At 37.8% G+C, this 22,842-nt stretch overlaps 2 protein-coding genes across 2 annotated transcripts; both read left to right on the forward strand.

Annotated features, from left to right (window-relative positions):
- The first annotated feature begins 8,595 nt into the window (after positions 1-8,595).
- LOC143563943 (uncharacterized) lies at positions 8,596-13,058 on the forward strand. The gene is made up of 9 exons (XM_077051359.1): positions 8,596-8,801; positions 9,182-9,417; positions 9,492-9,625; positions 10,027-10,093; positions 10,268-10,367; positions 10,455-10,618; positions 10,691-10,737; positions 12,250-12,300; positions 12,674-13,058. The coding sequence occupies exons 1-9, from the start codon at positions 8,596-8,598 to the stop codon at positions 12,950-12,952; spliced, it is 1,284 nt and encodes a 427-aa protein (XP_076907474.1). The 3' UTR covers positions 12,953-13,058.
- Positions 13,059-16,955: 3,897 nt separating this feature from the next.
- Positions 16,956-22,615, forward strand: LOC143563940 (small glutamine-rich tetratricopeptide repeat-containing protein 2-like). The gene is made up of 6 exons (XM_077051355.1): positions 16,956-17,026; positions 17,142-17,241; positions 17,318-17,481; positions 17,573-17,619; positions 21,991-22,041; positions 22,269-22,615. Exons 1-6 carry the CDS (start codon positions 16,963-16,965, stop codon positions 22,530-22,532), a joined length of 690 nt encoding a protein of 229 aa, XP_076907470.1. The 5' UTR covers positions 16,956-16,962; the 3' UTR covers positions 22,533-22,615.
- Positions 22,616-22,842: the final 227 nt, after the last annotated feature.

A 22,842-nucleotide genomic window follows, 5' to 3' on the forward strand; every position in this document is an offset into this window, starting at 1 on the left:
TCCTTGGGGGTCTCCCCATGGAAATTCAAGATTCTGTATGGGCCAGAAACCCAGTAACCCTCTCTGACGCCATTGAGTTGGCCGCTGTGCTCAGCGACAACCATGTCAGAGCAGGAACCCTGTTCCTGCGGGGAACAGAAAAGACCAAACCCACCAAGACTGCCCCTGAACCCGCAGAAACCAAACCTGAACCCTCAAACCGTAACAACCTCAAGCGCAGGCGCAAGGCCTATGCGCTTACCAACCCGCCCATTGCCCAGCAACCCATCTACCAACCTCCAGTTTACGCGCCTAACCCTCTGTCAGCCTACCCAACACCTCCTGTAGTCCACAACTATGCCTTAACCAATCCCGCACTCCCTGCCCCGCCTCCTAAGAAACCTTACACAGGAAACCAACCCCTTTGCCCAACCTGTAGATTTCACCACCCAACTCAGACCCCGTGTCGACAATGTAACCGATGTGGCCGCGTTGGTCACTCAACCGAATACTGTAGAGTCCCTCCCGCCAATCCAATTGCGCCAACACCACCAGTCTACCCGCAGAACCCACAACCAACCTACCAAAACCCACGACCCAGATCGTGCTTTAACTGCGGCGATCCCAGTCATTTCCGGAACGCGTGCCCAAGGCTACAAGTTCAGATTACGCAGGCGAATCCGGTGAACCAGATTTCGAACCAAGTGACGCGTGGACGAGCTTTTAATATAACCGCGCACCAAGCACAAGCGAATAATGACGTAGTTAATGGTACATTTTTGCTTAACGGATTTTATGCTTCTGTACTTTTTGATACTGGCGCCGATCGAAGTTTTATTTCTCGCGCCTTCGAGCAGAAGCTTGCGCGACCGCGCGACGATTTAAAAGAAGATTTTTCAGTTGAATTGGCTAACGGTGAAACTATTTTAATAAACTCAGTGATTAAAGATTGCACGCTTAACCTTAACGAAAACGATTTTCTGATTGACCTCATCCCTATGCCTCTTGGAAGCTTTGATGTTATTATTGGTATGGACTGGCTTTCGAAGAATCGCGCCGAAGTTATTTGCGCCAAGAAGATGATTCGCATTCCTCGAGAAAATGGTGATCTTCATATTTACGGCGAAAAACCCTCCAGTGGTCTTAAACTTATGTCTTGCGCCGAAGCCCGAAGGCTCATGCGGAAGAAGTGTATTGCATTTCTAGCCCATGTGGTTAAACCTGCTGAAGAAAAGAAGCTTCGCGATATCCCTGTTGCGCGTGATTTCCCTGAAGTTTTTCCTGATGATCTTCCTGGTATCCCTCCCGCTCGTGAAGTCGAGTTCCGTATTGATCTTGTCCCTGGTGCTTCCCCCGTAGCTAAATCTCCTTATCGTCTTGCACCCGCTGAGATGCAAGAATTGGCCAGCCAACTTCAAGAGTTGACTGCTAAAGGATTCATTCGCCCTAGCTCTTCGCCTGGGGTGCTCCGGTGTTGTTCGTTAAAATGAAAGATGGATCGTTTCGCATGTGTATTGATTACCGCGAGTTGAACAAACTCACCATTAAAAACCGGTATCCCTTACCGCGTATTGACGACCTCTTTGATCAACTCCAAGGTGCCTCTTGTTTTTCCAAGATTGATCTCCGCTCTGGCTATCACCAGTTGCGCATCCGCGATGAAGATGTTCCGAAGACTGCTTTTCGAACTCGTTATGGCCATTTTGAATTCTTGGTCATGTCCTTCGGTTTAACCAACGCACCCGCCGTTTTCATGGATCTAATGAACCGGGTGTGTAGGCCTTTCTTGGATAAATTCGTGATTGTGTTTATCGATGATGTTCTGGTGTATTCTAAGACCAAGGCCGAGCATGAGCAACATCTCCGATTGGTATTGCAAAAGCTTCGAACCGAGCAACTCTATGCTAAGCTTTCCAAGTGTGAATTTTGGTCTGATGAAGTACAGTTTCTTGGTCATGTTGTAAACAAGATGGGTATTCATGTCGACCCATCCAAAATTGAAGCAATCAAGAACTGGATCACGCCATCCTCTCCTTCCGAGATCCGTTCCTTTCTGGGCTTAGCTGGTTACTACCGGCGATTTATTTCGAACTTCTCAAAGATCGCTTTGCCTTTAACAGCTCTAACGCACAAAGGTAAACCGTATATTTGGGGCTCGAAGCAAGAAGAAGCCTTTCTGACGCTCAAGCGATTGTTGTGTGAAGCTCCTGTCCTTGCGCTACCTGAGGGTAATGATGATTTTGTCGTGTACTGCGATGCCTCCAACCAAGGTCTCGGTTGTGTTCTTATGCAACGAGGCAAGGTTATCGCTTACGCATCAAGGCAACTCAAGGTTCATGAAAAGAATTATACAACTCACGATCTCGAACTTGGTGCAGTTGTTTTTGCCTTGAAGATCTGGAGACACTACCTTTATGGTACTAAGTGTATCCTTTACACCGACCATAAAAGCCTTCAGCATATCTTTGATCAGAAGGAACTTAACATGAGGCAACGCCGATGGAACGAACTCATCAGCGATTACGATTGTGAGATCCGGTATCATCCTGGTAAGGCTAATGTGGTAGCCGACGCGCTCAGCCGAAAACCCTGCCAGCTTAACTGTATCTTGCCGCGCACCCAGCTTCACTTCGCGCCGATTCAAAGCAACCTTGAATCGCGTATTCGTGACGCGCAGCGCGCATCCATCAGTAATGGTAACCTTCGCGCCGAGTTAGCGTGTGGCGCGGAAGCGCATTTTGTGCCTAATCGGAGTGGAATTCTCTGCTATCTCAATCGCATCTGGATTCCCTTTGATGAGAATCTTCGCGCTGATATCCTGTGTGAAGCGCACAAATCTCGGTATTCTGTTCATCCTGGCGCTGATAAGATGTACAAGGATTTGCGCATTACTTATTGGTGGCCCGGTATGAAAAAGGATATTGCTGTGTTCGTAGCTAAATGTCTGACTTGTTCTAAAGTGAAAGCTGAACACCAACGCCCATCTGGTTTGCTCGAACAACCTGAAATTCCTACGTGGAAATGGGAATGTGTAGCGATGGACTTTATTACCAAGTTACCTTTGACAGCAAGCAAACATGATAGCATTTGGGTAATAGTGGATCGATTGACTAAGTCTGCTCACTTTCTGCCCATTCGTGAAAACTACCGTGTTGAGCAACTCGCGCAGCTTTATGTCAAGGAAATTGTCTGCCGCCATGGTACTCCTTTGAGCATCATATCCGATCGCGATGGCCGTTTTATATCTCGCTTTTGGAAATCTCTCCAATCTGCGCTAGGAACTCGCTTGGACATGAGTACTGCATATCATCCTCAGACTGACGGACAGTCTGAGCGAACTATTCAAACTCTTGAGGATATGCTCCGATCTTGTGTTCTTGATTTTGGAGGTAATTGGGATTCGCACCTGCCTTTGATTGAGTTCTCTTATAATAACAGCTATCATTCCAGTATCGGTATGGCCCCATTTGAAGCACTTTACGGTCGTAAGTGCCGCTCCCCGATTTGTTGGAGCGAAGTGGGTGAAACTCAAATCACAGGACCCGAACTTGTTCAAGAGACAACCGATAAAATCGCCAAGATCCGTGATCATCTGCTGACTGCCAGAAGCCGACAGAAGAGTTACGCAGATCGTAGGCGAAAGCCTCTCGAATTTCAAGTTGGTGATCTTGTTCTCCTCAAAGTGTCGCCTTGGAAAGGTGTTGTCCGCTTTGGGAAGAAGGGTAAGCTTGCTCCTCGTTATGTTGGTCCATTCAAGATTCTCGCGCGTGTGGGAAAAGTTGCCTACAGACTTGACCTGCCGCCCGCGCTCAGTAATGTGCATCCAACGTTCCATGTATCCAATCTCAAGAAGTGTTTAGCTGACGAGAACCTTCACATTCCACTTGATGAAGTTCAAGTTGATGAATCTATGCATTTCGTTGAGAAGCCTGTTGAGATTATGGATCGCGAGGTTAAGCAAACCAAGCGCAGTCGTATCCCTATCGTGAAAGTTCGTTGGGAGTCCAAGCGCGGAGCCGAGTTTACATGGGAAAGGGAAGATCAAATGAAGATCAAGTACCCGCACCTGTTCTCTGCGCAACCTACTTCGAGATAAATTTCGGGACGAAATTTCTTAAAGTAGGGGAGACTGTAACATCTGCCCGAATCCGACCCGACCCGGGTACCCGTTTCTCTGACCCGATCTCTTTCTTTTATGATTTAGTATTTATTTATACTTATATTTTACTTTTAATAATAATATATATTTTCCTTCCCGCCTCTTTCTCTCTCTTTCTTTCCGCCGTCCCATCCCTCTCCTCCTCTCTTTCCGCCTTCTTTTCCCTCTTGTCGCCGTCCCGCCCTTAAGCCTTGTTTCCCTCTTTTTCTTCTAACTCTTTGCTTGACTCTTGTTCCTTCCCGCCTAAGGTTGTCTGCGCAGCTCCACGCAAGGAATCCTGCGTGAAGACCACCTGTTTCAGCGATTTGCGAGACGAACTCTTCTCGCAGCGCGCTAAGAATTGTAATTCTTCTCGCAGCGCGCTAAGAACGGTAGTTCTTCTCGCGACGCGCTAAGGATTTGTAGTTCTTCTCGCAGCGCGCTAAGAATCGTAGTTCATCCCTCGACGCGCGAAGAATTATAGTTCTTCCCGCGGCGCGCTAGGAATTCTAGTTCCTCCCGCGGCGCGCTAAGAAATGTGATTCTTCCCGCGACGCGCTTAGAAATGTAGTTCTTTCCGCGACGCGTTAAGGTTGTTTCTGACTGCCTTCGCACTCGCGCTCTCTTGACCTTCTGTGTCTGCCTTCGCGCCTTAGCCTTCTCGCGCTGAACCCTTTGAGTTTTCTTCTGTTGAATCTAGCCGTTGCTTTTGTGTTGTCTTATCTTCTGAGCTGTTGACCTAATCTGCTTTATGTCTGAAAAGCCACTTTTGGCGCAGCATGCGCACCAACCCCATTGGTTGGCAGAAAAAGTGACTGACATTATCTTTTGAGATCTGCTTTTGCCATGCTTGACCTGTACCTTTATCTGACCCGCCCATGCTTTTTACTGTTAACCTGTCAGCTTTATCTTGCCCCCTGCAGCTGCCATATCTTTTGATATCTTTTACTTGCTTTTGATATCTTTTGTTATCTTTTGTTTTGTCTTGTTCTGTTTGTCTTGAGATCCTTTCCCCTTTTCTAGGGATTATGTCTCCTAGGGTTTTCCTATAAATAATAGTAATATTTTCATAACACTACACACACAAAACACTTAATCTCTCTTATTCTCTCTTGCTCCTTGCTCTCTCTGCCGTCTTCCTCTCTGCCTCCGTCTTCCTCCCTGTTCTGCCCTGCTTTTCCGGTAATATATATATATAATAATTTACTTATTAATTATGCTAACTATAATCAAGACTTAAATCAATTCATTAAAACAATAATCTTATTTATAGGTTAACTTGTGCTTGTTAAAGTTGGTTCTTGCTTTATCTTACACCGCATCGTTTATCAAGTGAGTAATCTCGTACCTAATCCCTTTTTATTTTTAATGTTTTGGGATGTTCATGTGTTCGTACAAACTTAGAGTCTTAAACTTGTTTATGAACTTTAGTCGTGCAGTATCCCATGTGTTGAGGACGTTTACTTGGCTGTTTATTTGTATGTGTGTATCATTAACCGCTTTGTTCGGCCTATTCCGCAGTTTTCATGGATCCATTAGATGAACACGGGAGACCTATCGTTTACGGTTTTCTTTGTTTACACTTGCACAGATGTTTTCTCGTTTTTGTGCTCGATTGGGAGCACGGATTGAACTATGAACTATGAGCTATGATCTATTTAGGCTTGATCACAATCTGATTGCACCCTTGTTAAACACCAGACATACACGTGTTGCGCGCAGATTTATGATTATCTATGTATTGTATTAAACTTGATTTCTCACCAACACGCAAGTGTTTGACGTTTATTTTAACACATGTTCAGGTTTGCTGTAGCTACATTTGGAGCTTGTGGACACGTAGGACGTTTTTACTTTTGGACCTAGATTAAAATGTATCAAGACAAGTTATTGTTGTTCGAATATTTTGCCTTATAATATATTGATTTATGATGTTTTATGTTATCTTGTGTTTACCCTGCGCGTGCGCGAATGAATGTATTTATTAAATATTGACACTCAATAGTGTCACGAGTAATGAAACAATATGTGGCGCCCCGATGTATAATCCGCCTTTGGTCGGGGTGTTACAGTGGGTCCTGCGTATCCAGTTGGTTTCTGCGCAGACGTCTCTTTTGAAGGTGAGTCTTGCGGGTCCAACTGGGCTCTGCTGGGACATACCTCTTCACTCACACAAAATAAAACATAAATCCATTTTAATATGTACTATAGTTAATGACAGTTATAATAAAAGAGGAGTTCTTAGATCCAAAGTAACCCTTAATTTTTAATTTCCCTAAAGAATTACTATTAGGCACATTTAATTTTCAAGCAGATATTATGGGGCGGTGTGAAACTGAAATCTTTACCAAATCCTTCAGTTACAACATTTTATTTCAAATAAGAAGACATTTAGGCCCGTTTGACTTGGTATCTTAATTACCAACAAAAATAATCAGATCTGCACAAATTTTGGATTCCAATTATGCCCTTTTACCACTGTCTCGTTGAATTAACTATAACAAAGTTAACAACAATAGCACATACAAAAAACAAATGACGCGGAATAAACATGTATATGTAGGGCTTGCAAATCTGAATCGCATGTACTAAAAATATCACTTGTAATGTATCTCAAGTTATGAGATTGTTTAACCTAAACCACAATTTGAAAACTAACGACAAAATATGAAATTTATCAACTAAACATGAAGTAATTCGGAAAACTTGAATTGGGTGTAAAATCAGTCGAATCAAGCGACTTAACAGAGACTCATAACCCATAAAAATTATAGCTTAGACGAAATCGAAGTCAACGGGTTAGGGTTTGTGACCCGCTTACTAAATCGCACTTGACTGTCTGTATGAATTCTTTTGGATTAGGGTTTGTAAATTCAGAGATTAGAAGGGTTAGAAATCAGTTTCAATCATCGATTGGCAACCAAAAACGAATCAATAGGATTGTACTAACCTTAAATCGAGGTATGAAATCCTTGGTTTACATTGGATCGAAGGAAATTGAAAGGGGATAGGGGTATAGAGTTGCGATTGTTGATTTAGGGTTGGAGTGATGGTAGTCAACGGTTGTATTAGACTGGTTAGGGTTTCAAGATCGAAGGATCGAATGAAGGGGATGAAAGACGATGTTTTGTCCTTTGTTTGTAGGTACGATAACCGTATTTGAGATGTTATGACCCGTGTAAAGGTTAAACGGGTTAAATCGGGTTAAATCAATTAGATTATTCCATCCAGAAATCAACACATTTGGGGGGTGTTTGGGATTGCTTATTTTTATTAACTTATAACTTATAAACTTTTTGAAAAGTAACAAGATGTTTGGGATTGCTTATATTATGAGAGGAAAATTTCCATAAGTTACAATTTTGTAACTTATTAACTTAATGAAAAGTTATCAGGAGGCAAAATAAGGAATCCCAAACACACCCTTGGTGGCTCTAAAGGGGTGGGGAGCGATGTGAGAGCGACACGTAGGATTTTATAGTAGACAATTTTATAGATAGTTAGATATATATATATATATATATATATATATATATATATATATATATATATATAGAAAAATGTTTAAATAAGAATAAGGAGTTTTCTAGGAATGGTAAGAACCAACAAAATTTTGACATTTGGCACTCCAAATGATGGTAAAAGAACAATTCTAGGAAACTATGTCGGTTATTGGTAATTTTAAATCTCAATAATTGATTTACATGATCCAATGGCTATAATTTATTCTTAGGAAACCACCTATTTTTAGAATAACCATCACACACACACACACATATATATATATATATATATAGGGGAGTTATCCTAAAAATAAGTAGTTTTCTAAGAAGACTAGAAATAAATCATAGTCATTGGATTATGTTAATCAATGATTGAGATTTAAAATTACTAATAATTGACATAGCTTCCTAGAAATATTCTTTCATCATTATAACCGACATAGTTTTCTAGAATTGTTCTTTCACCATCATTTGTAATGCCAAATGTCAAAATTTTGTTGGTTCTTACCATTCCTAGGAACCATTTTATATATATATATATGTATGTATGTATGTGAAATAGGGTAAAAAAGAATTTGTTTATTGTATAAACTACGGTAAAAAATATTTGTTTACATTGTATAAAATACGGTTAATTTTGTTTTAAACGTTACCCTTAAGATTTTCGTATAGAAACGTCACAGCCTGATAACTATTACCCGACAGCCGATCAACCCATATAGTCCTCGGTCGGTTTGCGGGTGGATTTTCACCGAGCCAAACCCATATATGTTATTATTGGGTTGAGATTAGAATGAAGGAGTCTATGTATCTATCTATAAGCATAAGCTTGATTGTAATGAGTAGGAATAAATAAGTAACCAAGTGGTGACGTGACAGACACCAACAAGCGTGACCCAAACATCTATCAGTCTGAAACCAAGTGGTGGTTGGTTGGCGATTACTGGTTTGTTAATTCAATTCAATTCAATTGTAATGTCGAAATTGAAGGCAGATTCTCCTCTTTGTCGTCGCATCGTCCAGTCTTTCATCCACTTTCTCAATTCTTCTGGTTCGTTAACTCACTTCTCTTCTCCATCATCATCTCTCTATTTTACGCATTCATTTCAACCGCTTTTGCGATACAATTCGATGCTAAGCTACTTCAATTTCACTGCTGGATTTGCGTTGATCGTTATTAGGTTTACGTTGATTGATTCATTCGCCATATTTCCGTTTTATTAGGGCAATTAGGGTTTGTATAGTTTTGACCTACATACATACATACATACATACATACTTGTGTTGAGTTGAAATGGTATTAATTCTGTTTTAGGTTAAATCTAGGTTTTTATTGGAGACTTACTTGTCCTATTATTATTATTATTATTATTTTCACATTTTCATTTGCTGGTGCTATCTAAGATATTAAGTAAACACGTGTTTCTTGGATTCTTAACATTGGGTATGATGTCTTTGCTATGTTTATATAAATTTCATGTCTACGTCTTACCTATGTGTTTCGTGAAACTTATATTTTTCCTGTTCTTTGAAGTTTGAACAAATCTTTCTAAATTCACAGTTTTACTAAAACCTGTTTTACAGTTGAACCTAGTTCTGTTAATGATGTTGAAAGCCTTGAAGTTGCTAGAGACTGCTTATCAGAAGTATTCAAGATTGATTCATCATCTACTTCTAGTGGGCCACAGTCTGATTCTCTGGTTCAGCTTTTCACTTCACAAACAGGACAGGTTAACGAGACTAAATCAGATCAAATCCATGAGGAATCTCGTGCAACGTCTGAAAATAACGTCCTTGGTAAATCTTGTTTATTTTTTTAATATATCTAGCGGTGTACTTTTGCAAATTGAACATCCTGAATGTTTTGACAGGTGTAGGTGAGGATGAACTCTTTGGTCAGTTTTTTGGTGCTCTTGAAAAAGTTCATTATTTTGGGACAACTGCCAATGGAGATGATGAACTGGCACTCGATAGAGCTACACATTTGTTTCACAATGCTTTGATGGTATGATACTGATTCTAAATCTTGTTTCATGTTAATATTGTCATTTGTTGGAATGTTGACATTTGCCTATATGTACAATAACTGCTTTTGTAATCTCTGTCTTTTAAGCGGTGTATCTTTCTATTTGAAAGTCAAAGTTGGACTCAGTTTCTTTATATTAAAGGACTACTTTTAGTGTGCTTCTGATATATACAGACAGTTATGACTTTTTACAAAAATAGGTGTTTTTGGAAGACAAAAAAAGAACTACATACCAAGATGCCCTGTTCCGTTAAAACATCGCTCGTTAAATTTTATCATAATTGTTTAGAACTGCATTCAACGTTCTCATTAATTTATTATATTTTTTTACTTTGATGAAATTAATTGCTATAATATACCCTACACTTCTTTGATTCAAGGAAATGAAAAAATCCAGGCGTGAGGAAATTAATCTTAAAAACCTGGCTGATACCTTCAAATTACAAGGTAATTTTAATTCAAATTTCAACTTGAATCTCATTTTTTGTTAATGCATTGAAAAACTTATATGACACTTTATAATTCATAAATTAAAACATAAAATAAGATAGTTAATAACAAAAGTAGGTAATTGAAAAATAGTTTAAATCAGCTACACACATGCACTTTTTTTTCATGTAGGTAACAAGGCTATGCAATCAAAGGTGTACGTGGATGCAATCGAGCTTTACACTGTTGCTATAGCACTTTGTGATGATAATGCTATTTATTATTGTAACAGGTGGCTTATTTATTCACATTAATTTATTTATTTTTACTCTTTTTATCCTCTAAACTATTTTTTTTTCTATAATTATAACACTTTTAGGGCAGCTGCTTACACTCAGAACAATCAGCATACAGAAGCAATTCATGACTGCAATAAAGCAATTGAAATCGACCCAAACTACAGCAAGGCTTACAGTCGACTAGGGTTTAGTTATTATGCGCAAGGAAATTACAGAGACGCCATCGATAAAGGGTTCAGAAGAGGTTTGTACATGTTTTATAAAACAATATTTGTTTATTATTATTTTAAAGGATTTCATTTTTAAATTCATGCAGCTTTGCAGTTGGATCCAAATAACGAATCTGTGAGAGGAAATATTCAGGTTAGTTCATCTTTTGGTTTGATACTAGGGCTGAAAATTTCAGACACAGACCTGTTGACACGACACATAGTTAAACCGATTTGCGGTTGAGCTTAACAGGTTATGTGTTATAAACAGATCGACACGTTTAAGAGTGTAAGAGATGATTAAAATTGTGTCAAAACAGGTTGTAACCTGTTTAGACCCGATTATAGCTATTTATATTTTTAACTTTTTTAAAATATTCATATTTATATTGCTAAACCCCTAGCCGCTTCTTTTACGTAGTGTTCCCGAGTTTAATAAATAAAAGAAAATTAAGGAGAGAAAATAAATGGAGGGGGAAGGGAAAGATCTAGATATCTAACTAACTACCGTGTTTCCAAGTTTGAAGGAAATGAAAAGAAAAATAAAGATTTTTTCAAAATCCATCTTTCAAACCTCTCCGATTTGAAAGATGAATATAAACATAAAATTTTCTTCCTTTTTTCCCCATTTCCTTTTAAAAAAAAACCGTGAAGCGCGATTTTTTCTGGCGTCATTCTAATTTCTTTCATTTCCCTCGTTAAAATAGACTCGGGAACACAACGTTAGTCAATTAGTCCTACACTCCTACACTTTAACTGTTCTTCTTTTACGCCTCTACGGTTCTATCATTACCAGTATGTTATGTGTTAGTTTAAGACTTTTGTTTAAAAACTTTTAAGGATTGTTCTAGAAGAATATAACTATTATGGATCTTAATATTTGGTGATCTTTATTAAATATTGCTATTTATAAACTGTAATAAATGTTCGGGTCATGCTGTGTTGGGTCGTGTTAATAACTTATTACTTGCGTTAAACATGTTGTGTCGTGTAACATGTGTATAAACAGGTTTGTGATCGTGTTTGAATCAAATGACACGATTAGTTTATCACTTTATCATGTCATGTTTGTGTTTAGAACCCCGCTTTAACCGTGTCGTGTTGCGTCTAACCTGCTGAACACGTTTTCACCTGCTAACGAAGTAAATGTTCATTGTTCAGTGAATCGGTTTGGGTGGAAGTTTGTTTGTGCCCCATTTAGGCATTTATTTAATAAACGAACGAACATGAACAAAAGTTTTTGTTCGTTTAGTTAAACGAATGAGCATGAACACATGTCTTGTTTGTTCATTTATGTTTGTGAACGTCCATTCGTTTATTTACGTTTGTTAGTTTAGGTTTGTTTGTTTATGATTTATTTATTCATTTAACTTTCTAAGGCCCATTATAATGTAGTCTTGTTTTATGCTCACTTTTAATTGTTGTTCACTCAAATATGTCTGTTTATATTCGTTCACCTATCTGTGGTTACTTTCTATTATGTGCATTTGTGAACAGCTCATTTTCTTAATGAACGAACATGAACAAGAAAACCCCATTTGTCTAATTCTTCATGTTCAGTCACTTGTTCGGATATAGTTAACCGAATGAACAAAAACATGCCCGTTTGTGCTTTATTCTCATTGTTATTTTGTAACAAATACAAGGCTTATTTCATTGTCTACAGGCAGCCGAGCAGAAACTCAGAGAACAGCATCAAAGAGCTGAACGGGACGGGGTAAATTTAAATATAATTATAAGAGAAATTGCATCAAATCATCAATGGTTTCTGTGGTTTGAGTCGTTTGACTATATTGTGGTTGGTACCTGATTTAATAATTGCAAACTTGGTCCAATTATTTGTGCACGTTTAGTCCCCGCCGTTAATCTCGTTAGTTTTTAACGAAAAACTGAATGAGAGAGGGAGGGAGCACTAAGTGGGATTAACGGTGGGGACTAAATGTGCAACCCTATCACCAAAAGTTTGGACTAAGTTTGCAATTTTAAAACTTTTATTATGGTCAAACAACAGGGACCATTTGTGCAGTTTTCTCGTCTGTTTGTTTTATGGTATACATTTCACAAAAATACCCTTTATAATATGATAACAGAGTTCAGGTTCTTCATGGTTTTATTCAAATGGGGGGTCAAGGAGCAATGGGCCGATGCCACCTTTCTCGAGTTTCATGTCTGGTATGGCAGAACCTGATTTGTCAAGCATGATGGCAGACATTAGTGCGGAAATGCATGTGGGTAATGGTGGGCCCGGGATAGGCGTAAATGTTGAACCTGGACAGCCCATGCCGGAAGAGATTTATGGGGCTTTAAGAAACGCGTTTCAGATGTTTCAAGGCCGCGATGGAACACCGGACAGTGGTAATGGGAACTAGACTTTTTATGTTTGTTTGTTGGTACTGAACCCAGGTTTTGTTGTTGGAGTTCTGTTTATTACAAAGGTTGTCTTAAAATTTTGGTGGTTGGTGAATATGGGTTATATATTGGACGAGTTTGATACATGTTTATAGTTTTTGCTTGCTTATTTGTCCTTTTGATTTGGAATGTCAGACGTGCTCATATTTGGTTTGGTTGGACCGACCACTTGTTATTTTGGAAAACAACAAATCAAACTGGTTAGGTTGGTTGTGTCTGACAGTCTTAATAAGTCAAAATAGTTCAATTTGGCGGTCTGGACCATTTTTAAAATTTAAAACTTTTTTTAAAATCGTTAATTTTTATTATAGTATTTAAATGGACTAAATGGGGTGACGCTTATTATATACTAGCTTGAGCTTCGTGTACTAGAGGTAGCTAATGAAAATATAACATGTTTTAATTAAGCAAAATACGATACATGATAAATTTATTATATATTGTTGACAAACATGCTTTACACTAAGCAATCCAACCTGAACTGAAAAATTAATCACTTTGGAATATCACCTAGGAATTTACATACCTTGATGTTCCCTTAACATATGTTATTTGTAACCAAACGAGAAGCTAAAACAAACAACAGAGAAAAGTCTAGATTATAACATTAATCTTAATTTAAAACATCATTATTATGTTAAAACTTAAAAGAAAACAAATTGTAGGAGTTCAAATCACCAATGTTACATGTTAGTGGCCAGCGGTGGCTCTAACTTCTATGGTGACGGATGATGGGGATCCAAGATAGGTGGGAAAGGTCGTGAAAGATGAAGTGATGGGTCCCATTATATTTTAGTATGTTTTATTTTCAATCCAAGTCATGGTCATGTTACCATGTAGTTGTTATATCATATGATAACAAATAACCAATTGAAAGTTAAAACTGTTACTGGTTATATTTTTAGTTGAGATTAATATTGATTAATAATTAATAGTTCGCATTATTAAAATACAAATTTTCAAAATTATAAGAATGTATAACATGATCTCAAAAAGGTTTCATACATCTTAATGCACATAAGTGACTATAACCTTAAATTTATTTCAGGTGAAACTTTATAATGTAATGAGAAGGTTAACATACAAATGAAATAACGTGTTAATGGTGAGATCTAAGTAGAGTAATTACATACTTTTATATATAATTACTCTATTTAATTCTCACAATTAGCACTTTAATTTTATTTGTATTTGATCCAAATCCTATAATGTACAAGTGTACAACCTTTTATACTAACCTCATGTATCCTACTCACTCCTATTAACCAACTTCCGAATCATCTACCGAATCGCATAATCAACCGGATCCACCTAAACCTAAGAAATTTCCTCTAGACAGAATGAGGCTCTCGTTGAGAGATCCATTAGTGATTGGCCCACCCCTCCTGGCAAAGAAAGAAAGGCAGGTTCAGGCGATTGATCAAAAAACATAACTGTTCTAGGCGGGGTGGGCCGCCCACCTTCGAATGGTGTTGGTCCTACGGACTGTGAACGGATTCGCCTCTGGCCTCTGGGCACGTCGGAACCGCATGAGTTCACCGGGGTGGAGCACGATCCGCCAAAATCGGAATCTATATCTGTGCACGGAAGGACCGGCGGCCGCTCAACTGTTCGAGCGCAATGCAGTGGTATTGGTTCCGCTTCGACAAAGGTAGAATGCCTGGTCGAAGGTCCAGTACAGTAGGTAGCAGGCGTTTTTGTTTTGGCTCCCGAGCGAGAACGAGAATGAATACCACACAGAAAAGTCAAGACCAGGCTCCCTAATGGAATGTTTAACCGATCCATTCCGGATTGACCGAATTGGTAGATCTAACCTAGTGGTTTCGCTTTAATTCTAACTATACGAAGATCTTATTTCTTACCTACTAGATCGATTGAAAGAAGCCTTCGGGTTACAGTCAACTCATAAAATACTCTCCTAAGTAGATATTCTTTCTATCCATAAACAGAAAGGGGGGGGGGGGGGGGGGGAGATTCCTGCCTGCCTACTTCGCGGATCGAAGGGAGAAGACCTATTCAATAAAAAAGTGCAAGCAAAAAGCATTCTATGAACGAATTCCTTCATAGCCTTCATAGATAGAGTAGAGAGAAAAGAAGATATGTTTACGTGTTCAATTTGAATTACAATGAGTTGAAACTTAATGGAAACAGTCTTAACTTATAATCAAATATTATAACTTAATAAAAACCTAGATCTATACTAATTTATAAAGGTTTGGTTATAAGTACATAAAACACTGGTAAACTACATTATCACAAAAATATCTTTTCTAGTAGCCAATATTTTAGGGGTTTAGCCAGGATACCCCCCCCCCCCCACGGCCTATACACCCCGTATAGGGCTATATGAGGGCCTTATACGCCCCATATAGTGCGTATAATATTTTAACCATCAATAAAACTTAAATTCAATTTCCTGAACCTGCAAATCATGAGTAGCGATCTCACATGCGTTGTTCCTTAAAATCAACATAGCATTTTGACTACCCTAAAAACAGGTGATGGAAATAACCACAAGTAGTCTAGCCAGTGTTAAATCGCTAGTCGTTAGTCTGACGGTGAGGTGGGGACTAGTGATTAATTGGGATTTATAATGATTAATCGGATCAAAATTTAATGTATAATTTTTAGTTTTATATACACACACATTTTATATATATGTAATTTTCAGCTTTATATATACACATACATTTTGGTGGGAAATTAGCCTGAGTATCATTGAAAGCCGCTGAATTTGGCTAATCTCGTCGGAAGTCACCGATTTTGGCTGAAACCTCGCTAGAAAACGCTAAGTCCGAGTAATCGCGATTTTAGCCGGGTTTGACCATTGACTGATTAATTGGTCGACTAGTCCAATATTAATAAGTAAAGAGGGAACTACGATTAATTAGGGATAATCATCGTTTAATTGATATTTTTACAACAATGTCAGTATAAAGAGGAGAGAGGCCGCAAAATGTTGGTAAAACAATATAATATATAATTAAAAATGGCCTAAATACAAAAGTTTTTTTTGTCTACATTACAATCCTTCTACCTGTTGACCAAGTCACTTGCAGAGAAACCCACTCTGCTGCAACTGGTGTCTGTGTCAGACTAAAATCCAATGTTAATACCCACAATCCAAAAACCCCAAATCTATTTTTATTTAAATTCATCTTCACTCTTTTCAATCCACCATTGATGCTGCTACAATAACCCTTAAAAGTTAAAACCCATTCATTTTATCACCATTTAATTTAAAGGTATTTATTTATTTATTGACTCTGTTGATCAGATTTGTTTCAAGTTTTGCGTCTTTTTGGGTATTTTTTGCTTTCAATGCAATCTTTATTTGATTTGGTTATGTGGGTCTGATCTAATTTTGTTTCTTGACTTCATATTAATTCAAAATGTAGAGTTTTGAGTGAGATGGAGAAGAACAATCTTGGTAAATCTTGTTTCATTTTTTTTAGTTGTGTACTTTTGCAAATTGAACATCTTGTATGTTTTGACAAGTGTAGGTGAGGAGGATGAACTCTTTGGTCACTTTGTTGGTGCTCTTGAAAAGGTTCATTATTTTGGGGCAACACCCAATGGAGATGATGAGCTGGCAGTTGATAGAGCTACACATTTGTTCCACAATGCTTTCTTGGTATTAGTCATACTAATTCTTGATCTTTTTTCATCTTAATATTATCATTTTTCGAATGCCGGCACTTTGTAGTATATTTATATCAATGATTTGCGTAACCGCTTTCATAATCTAATGTCTTTTAAGCAGCGTATCTTTCTATTCGAAAGTCATAGATGGTATCATTAAAAGATGGTATCATTTTCTTTTAATTAAAGAACTACTTATAGGCGGCTAATATGATCTATACTGTAAAAACATAACACCTTCAATTTTATCATAACTGTTTAGAATTGCATTCAACATTCCACATTAAGTTATTTTATTAACTATTATTTACTTGTTTGATTCAACGAAATGAAGAATTCCAGATGTGAGGAAATTGATCTTAAAAACTTGGCTGATGCCTTCAAATTACAAGGTAATTATAAGTCATATTTTAACTTAAATCTCACCTTTTGTACATCTATTGAAAAACTTATATGACGGTTAAATAAGATAGTTAATAACACCTTTTGTACTTTGTTTTCATGTAGGTAACAAAGCTATGCAATCAAAGGTGTACGTGGATGCAATCGAGCTGTATACCATTGCTATAGCACTCTGTGATAACAATGCTGTTTACTATTGTAACAGGTGACTTGTTTGCTCTATATATTTTTTACGCTTTTTATCCTCTAACAAGTTTTTTTCTTTATAATTATATAATTAGGGCAGCTGCTTACACTCAGAACAATCAGCATACTGAAGCAATTCATGACTGCAATAAAGCAATTGAAATCGACCCGAACTACAGCAAGGCTTACAGTCGTCTCGGGTTTAGTTATTTTTCTCAAGGAAAATACAGGGATGCCATCGATAAAGGGTTCAAAAGAGGTTTGTACATATTTTATACAATAATATTTGTTTATTATTTATGATTATTCTTTATAAGGACTTATGACTTATCATTTTTTAATTCATGCAGCTTTGCAGTTAGATCCAAATAATGAATCTGCGAGAGGAAATATTCAGGTTAGTTAATCCTTTTTGTTTGATGCACATAGGCCTGCAAACGAACCAAACATTTAGTGAACCGCTCAGCGAGAAGTTCGTTATAAATGAATTGACATGAACACAAGTTTTTGTTCGTTTGGTTAAACGAACGAACATGAACACATGTCCCGTTCGTTCATTTATGTTCGTGAATGTTCAATAACGTTCGTTCGTATAAATTTGTTTATGACCATTCGTTAATTTACGTTTGTTAGTTTAGGCTTGTTTAAGTTTGTTTGTATTCATTTAAATTTCTTAGGCTTATTACAATTAAGTCGAGTTCTATTACACTTTCAGGTTTGCATTCTCTTACGTTCGTGAGCCATTTGTTTATACCCTTAACGAACTAACATAACCGAACACGTTCGTTTTCTTCAATGGCAGATCCAGGAATTTTTTTCCAGGGGTTGCACTGTTTTTATGCTCCAATTTCATGGAGTTGGATATAAAAATTCGGGTCGGTTTTTGAATATATGTATAAAGTATATGAAGTAATATTATACCTTTTTAAATATATGTTGCAGGTTGTATTTTGTTGGTTTTGACTCAGTTTGGTTCGGTTTTTTCTCAATTTGGTTACTGGCTATACTGTGGATTGGTAGATCAAACACGGTTCTTTATTTTGTGTCTACATTCTCACCAACATAACTTAAAATTTCCTTTAGGCTTATAGAATACTAAGTTAGTTGAAATATAATTATTCTTTATTTACCTAACAAGTTACTTAACACTTAAAGAAGTACAACAATGAACAAAACCAATAACGATTTCACTCCCTCAATTGTGGCAGGGGTTATCAACTAGTTGATAATGTTAGAAGTTTCTATTCTAGGGCTGTAAACGAGCCGAGTCGAGCCGAGCCAGAGTGTGCTCGAGCTCAAGCTCGAACTTAATCGAGCTGGCTCGAGCTCGGCTCGTTTAAAGCTCGAGCCGAGCTCGAGCTCGTCGAGCCAGTCTCCTTTAATTTTTTTAAATTTTTTTATTTTTTATTTATTTTATTTTTTATTTTACAGATTTTGATATATAATAGACAAAAAATATAATTTTAACATAAACATTATATAAAATTTATAAATAAGAGAATTTATAACTTTATATGTTTTATTTTCGTTATTCTTTTATAGGGTATCAGGTATCGAGTTACATAATATATGTATAAGTATGATATTATTATATATAGATATTAAAATTTAGGGTTTAATCTAAACGAGCCGAGCTAACGAGTCGAGCCAAAACCGAGCCACGAGCCGAGCTGACCCAGGCTCGAGCTCGGCTTGTTTAGAAATCGAGCCGAGTCGAGCCGAGCTCATTTAGAATCGAGCTTTTTTGAGCCGAGCTATTTTCGAGCGAGCCACGAGCCGCGAGCTCTTTGAACAACCCTATTCTATACCTTATAATTTAGGAATTCTATTCACAATATAGTGCATCATTAATAGCATACAATGCTTATTTGTAATATACTAATATCAGGGTGTTCATCGGGTCAACCCGATCGGGTTTCGGGTTAATAGGGTCGGGTTAGTCGGGTTTTGCTAAAAAAATATCTAACCCGTAACCCGACCCTATTAAGGTTCGGGTTAGTCAGGTTTTGGGTTAATCCGGTCGAGTTAATCGGGTTAACCATGTTACCTTATAGTTTTAAATTACTTTTTGTGTTAGTAACTTGTAGGTTGCAAAGTTTCTCATTCAACTCAATTTTCAATTTTTTTTACAAGTAATTACTTTATAATTACATAATGTGCCCGTATACGAACCGAACAGACATGAACAAAGGCGTGTTCGTGTTTGTTTATTTAACTTTTAACAAACACGAACACTTAATCGAACAAATATTTGTGTTCATGTTCGTTAGTTAAAAACTAAACATGTTCGTGCTTGTTCATTTAAAATTTAAACGAAAATTCACGAACATAAATGAATATAATTAAACAAAGATAAACGAACATCAAGGAACATATATGTACATGAACGATCGTAAACAAATGTTCACGAACATAGATGAACGAGTGAAACATGTGTTCATGTTCGTTCGATTAATTTCATCAACACGACATAAATGAACTTTCCGCTGCGCATAATATTCAACTCCTCTATAAAGTTCTTTTTAGTTCTTATTTCACCTTTTCATCATTATATTTGAAGTTAAGTATCACCAGTTCACCACTAATCGGGTTATTCGGGTTAACCCGAAACCCGACTTTTTTTCCAAAATGAACTCGAAAACCGACCCTATTAACAATTCGGGTTATTCGGCTTAACCCAAACAACCCGATTAATACTTTTTGAACCTAATTAGCTTTTTCGGGTTCGGGTCGGGTCAGGTTAATCGCTTTCGGGTATTTTGGACACATCTAATAGAGAGGAATTGAGAGAATACTTGAAATAAGTTTCCCATTTACGAGTCTATTAAGGTATAATATTCTGATGTTCTCATTAGGCTCCAAAGTCCAAACTCCTGAATATATACACGGTATTCCTCCTCTATTATAGGGAGTGAATAATTGTTTAATTCTATCACAATCTATACTATAAATACATAGGCTGTTACACCCCCGCAGTCAAAACTAGAACTCGTCAAACAAAAATGATGGTAAGCCTTTAGTGAAGATGATAGAACCCAAAAATTGAATTATTTATTTTATTGAAATATAAAAATAGTCGGCCCGATTCGACCGATTTAACCAATTCGAGATGGTAAGTCTTCAATTACAAGACGAACTTGATAATCAAAATAAACAAGACCTAGAAAACTAAAACGGAAATGGAATACATAAAACGCAATTTAGGTAATTAATGCCTCCTAACATTCAGCCTTTGACAGTCAATGGTCAACAGTCAACCCCCCACTAATTCATCCCTACACCTTTGCTCCTGATTCACTAGGTCAAGGTAACTGACCCAAGACCTTTTGGACCCAGATGGGTTGACCCGCTGATAAGGTGGAGTCTTTTCAGAAGATATCTGCAATTTGATGTCACGAACAAAGTGGATGTCCAACTCTATGTGCTTCTTTCGCTGATGTTGGACCGGGTTGCATGACAGGTATACAACACTGATATTGTCACAATAGACGAGGGTTGCATGAGTCGGTGGACAATGTAGTTCGAGTAATAAGTTTCGTAGCCAACAACAACACCTCGATATTCCGCCTCAGCACTTGATCGGAAATGACAGCTTGGCGTTTAGAGGACCAAGACAAAAGATTAGCACCCAGGTACACACAACATCAAGAAGTGGAGCGACGCGTTTCTGGACATCCAGCCTAATCGGCATCAGTATAGGAGAGCAGCTTGCTCCTGATGATTTAAAAATATGTAAACTCTGATTGCTAGTGCCATGTATCTCAAGATGCGTTTTAAAGCATTCATGTGAGCCGTCGGGGGGCATGCATATTTGTTGCACGACATAACTGATGTTGGGTCGGGTAAAGGTGAGATATTGAAGAGCCCCAGCCAACTGACGGTGTTGCTGCTGACCTGCCCCAAACCTCCATTCCGGACCCTCATAACGTTCCAGAATGAGGTCCTCCAACACAACCGTCGCACGGTTCATACTCGCAGTATGTCTGGCATCTCCAAACTTCGACAACCTTTTGTCAATCTATATGCTATCGCAATCTCTACTATAACTACATAGACTATTAGAGTAAGTATCTGGTTTCTAGGGTACACGCGATTTCCAAATTTATGGCGAATAAAAAGATGTTCTTGAATTTTGAATATGGTATGGTAAGCTTTGTGTTTTGAGTGTTTTCAACAATCAATTTAGTTGAGTAATCTCGCAAAAAAAAAAAAAAAACAGCAGGCGATTTCCCAAGTTATGGCAAATAAAAACATGTTCTTGAATTTTGAATATGGTTTGGTGAGCTTTGTGTTTTAAGTGTTTTCAACAATAAATTTAGTTGAGTAATCTCATAAAAAAAAAACAGTTCAGTAATATATATGTTGAGTAATCTAAAAAAAATACGGCTCAGCAGTAAGAATCGAACTCAAGACCTCCATGTTAACAACCAATGCCCTAGCCACTCCACCATTTTTCTAATTTGGTTAGGTACTGCACTCCAGTTTTATAATGGGGTGCACTTCAAATTTTATATATAGTTTTACACTATAGTGTGGGGTTCCCGTGCACCCCCTAGTATCAATGTAAATCTATCCCTGGTTTTCTGAATGAACAAGAAAAACCCGTTCGCTAATTGTTCGTGTTTGATTGGTTAAAGTTAAACGAACGAACACAATCACGACCCCATTTGTGTTCATTCTGTTCGTTTACAAATACATGGTTCCCGTGTGAGCTTTATTCTCATTGCTGTTTTTTTAACAAATACGAGGCTTATTTCACTGTCTGCAGGTAGCTGAGCAGAAACTCAGAGAAGAGCGTCAAAGAGCTCGGCAGCGCCCGGTAAATTAAATTCAATTATGAGAGAAATTGCACAAATGGTCCCTGCAGTTTGGCCATGTTCCAAGTTTGGTCTCCGGATTTTAATATCTGCAAACTTAGTCCAAATAAGTTAGTCATACGACAGGGACCGTTTGTGCAATTTTCTCTAATTATAATAATAAAGATTTTCTCATATGTTTATTTATGGCATATATTTAACAAAAATACCCTTACTAATATGCTAACAGAGTTCACTGAGATGGTTTGTATCGAATGGGTCAAGGAGCGATGGGCCAATGCTATCATATTCGGACTACACGACCAACATGTCTGAAGCTGAATTTTCAAACATGTTGGCGAGCATGAGGGAGGCAGTGCAGGAGCACGATCGGGAGCAGGAGCAGGCTGGTAATGCTGACTCTGGAGATCCCATGATGGAAAGGTTTTATCAATGTTTAGAACCGCGCATGATGGAACACCAGACAATGGTAATGGGAACTAAAACCTGTTGATGTTTGTTGGTACTGAACCTAGGTTTTGTTGTTGGAGTTCTGTTTATTACAAATGCTGTCTTAAAATTTAGGTTATTGGGAGAAATGGGCAAAGCGCATTTTGGACGAGTTTGATAAATGTTTATGTTTTCCGCTTTGCTTGCTTATTTAATCGCCTTTGTATTTGTAAAGTTAGGTGTTCATGTTTGGTTCAGTCGGTCAGATCGCTTCCTATTGTTTTGGGAAACAACAAATAAAACTGGTTAGGTTGATGGTTTGAATCTTTTTTCAAAGTTTTTAACATTGTTAGTTTGTGTTGAAGTATCTAAAT

Source organism: Bidens hawaiensis, unplaced genomic scaffold (genome assembly GCF_021521415.1).
Source record: "Bidens hawaiensis isolate Kalapana, Puna unplaced genomic scaffold, B.hawaiensis_p1.1 tig00021672_1, whole genome shotgun sequence".
NCBI lineage: Eukaryota > Viridiplantae > Streptophyta > Magnoliopsida > Asterales > Asteraceae > Bidens > Bidens hawaiensis.

Bases quoted from the DNA above. Each gene is read 5' to 3' on its own strand.
- LOC143563943 (XM_077051359.1), top strand. From the start codon at position 8,596: ATGTCGAAATTGAAGGCAGATTCTCCTCTTTGTCGTCGCATCGTCCAG. The intron at 9,626-10,026 runs GTATGATACTGA...CTTTGATTCAAG, and splicing joins TGTTTCACAATGCTTTGATG to GAAATGAAAAAATCCAGGCG. The intron at 10,619-10,690 runs GTTTGTACATGT...AAATTCATGCAG, and splicing joins CGATAAAGGGTTCAGAAGAG to CTTTGCAGTTGGATCCAAAT.
- LOC143563940 (XM_077051355.1), top strand. From the start codon at position 16,963: ATGAAGAATTCCAGATGTGAGGAAATTGATCTTAAAAACTTGGCTGAT. The intron at 17,482-17,572 runs GTTTGTACATAT...TAATTCATGCAG, and splicing joins CGATAAAGGGTTCAAAAGAG to CTTTGCAGTTAGATCCAAAT. The intron at 17,620-21,990 runs GTTAGTTAATCC...CACTGTCTGCAG, and splicing joins CTGCGAGAGGAAATATTCAG to GTAGCTGAGCAGAAACTCAG.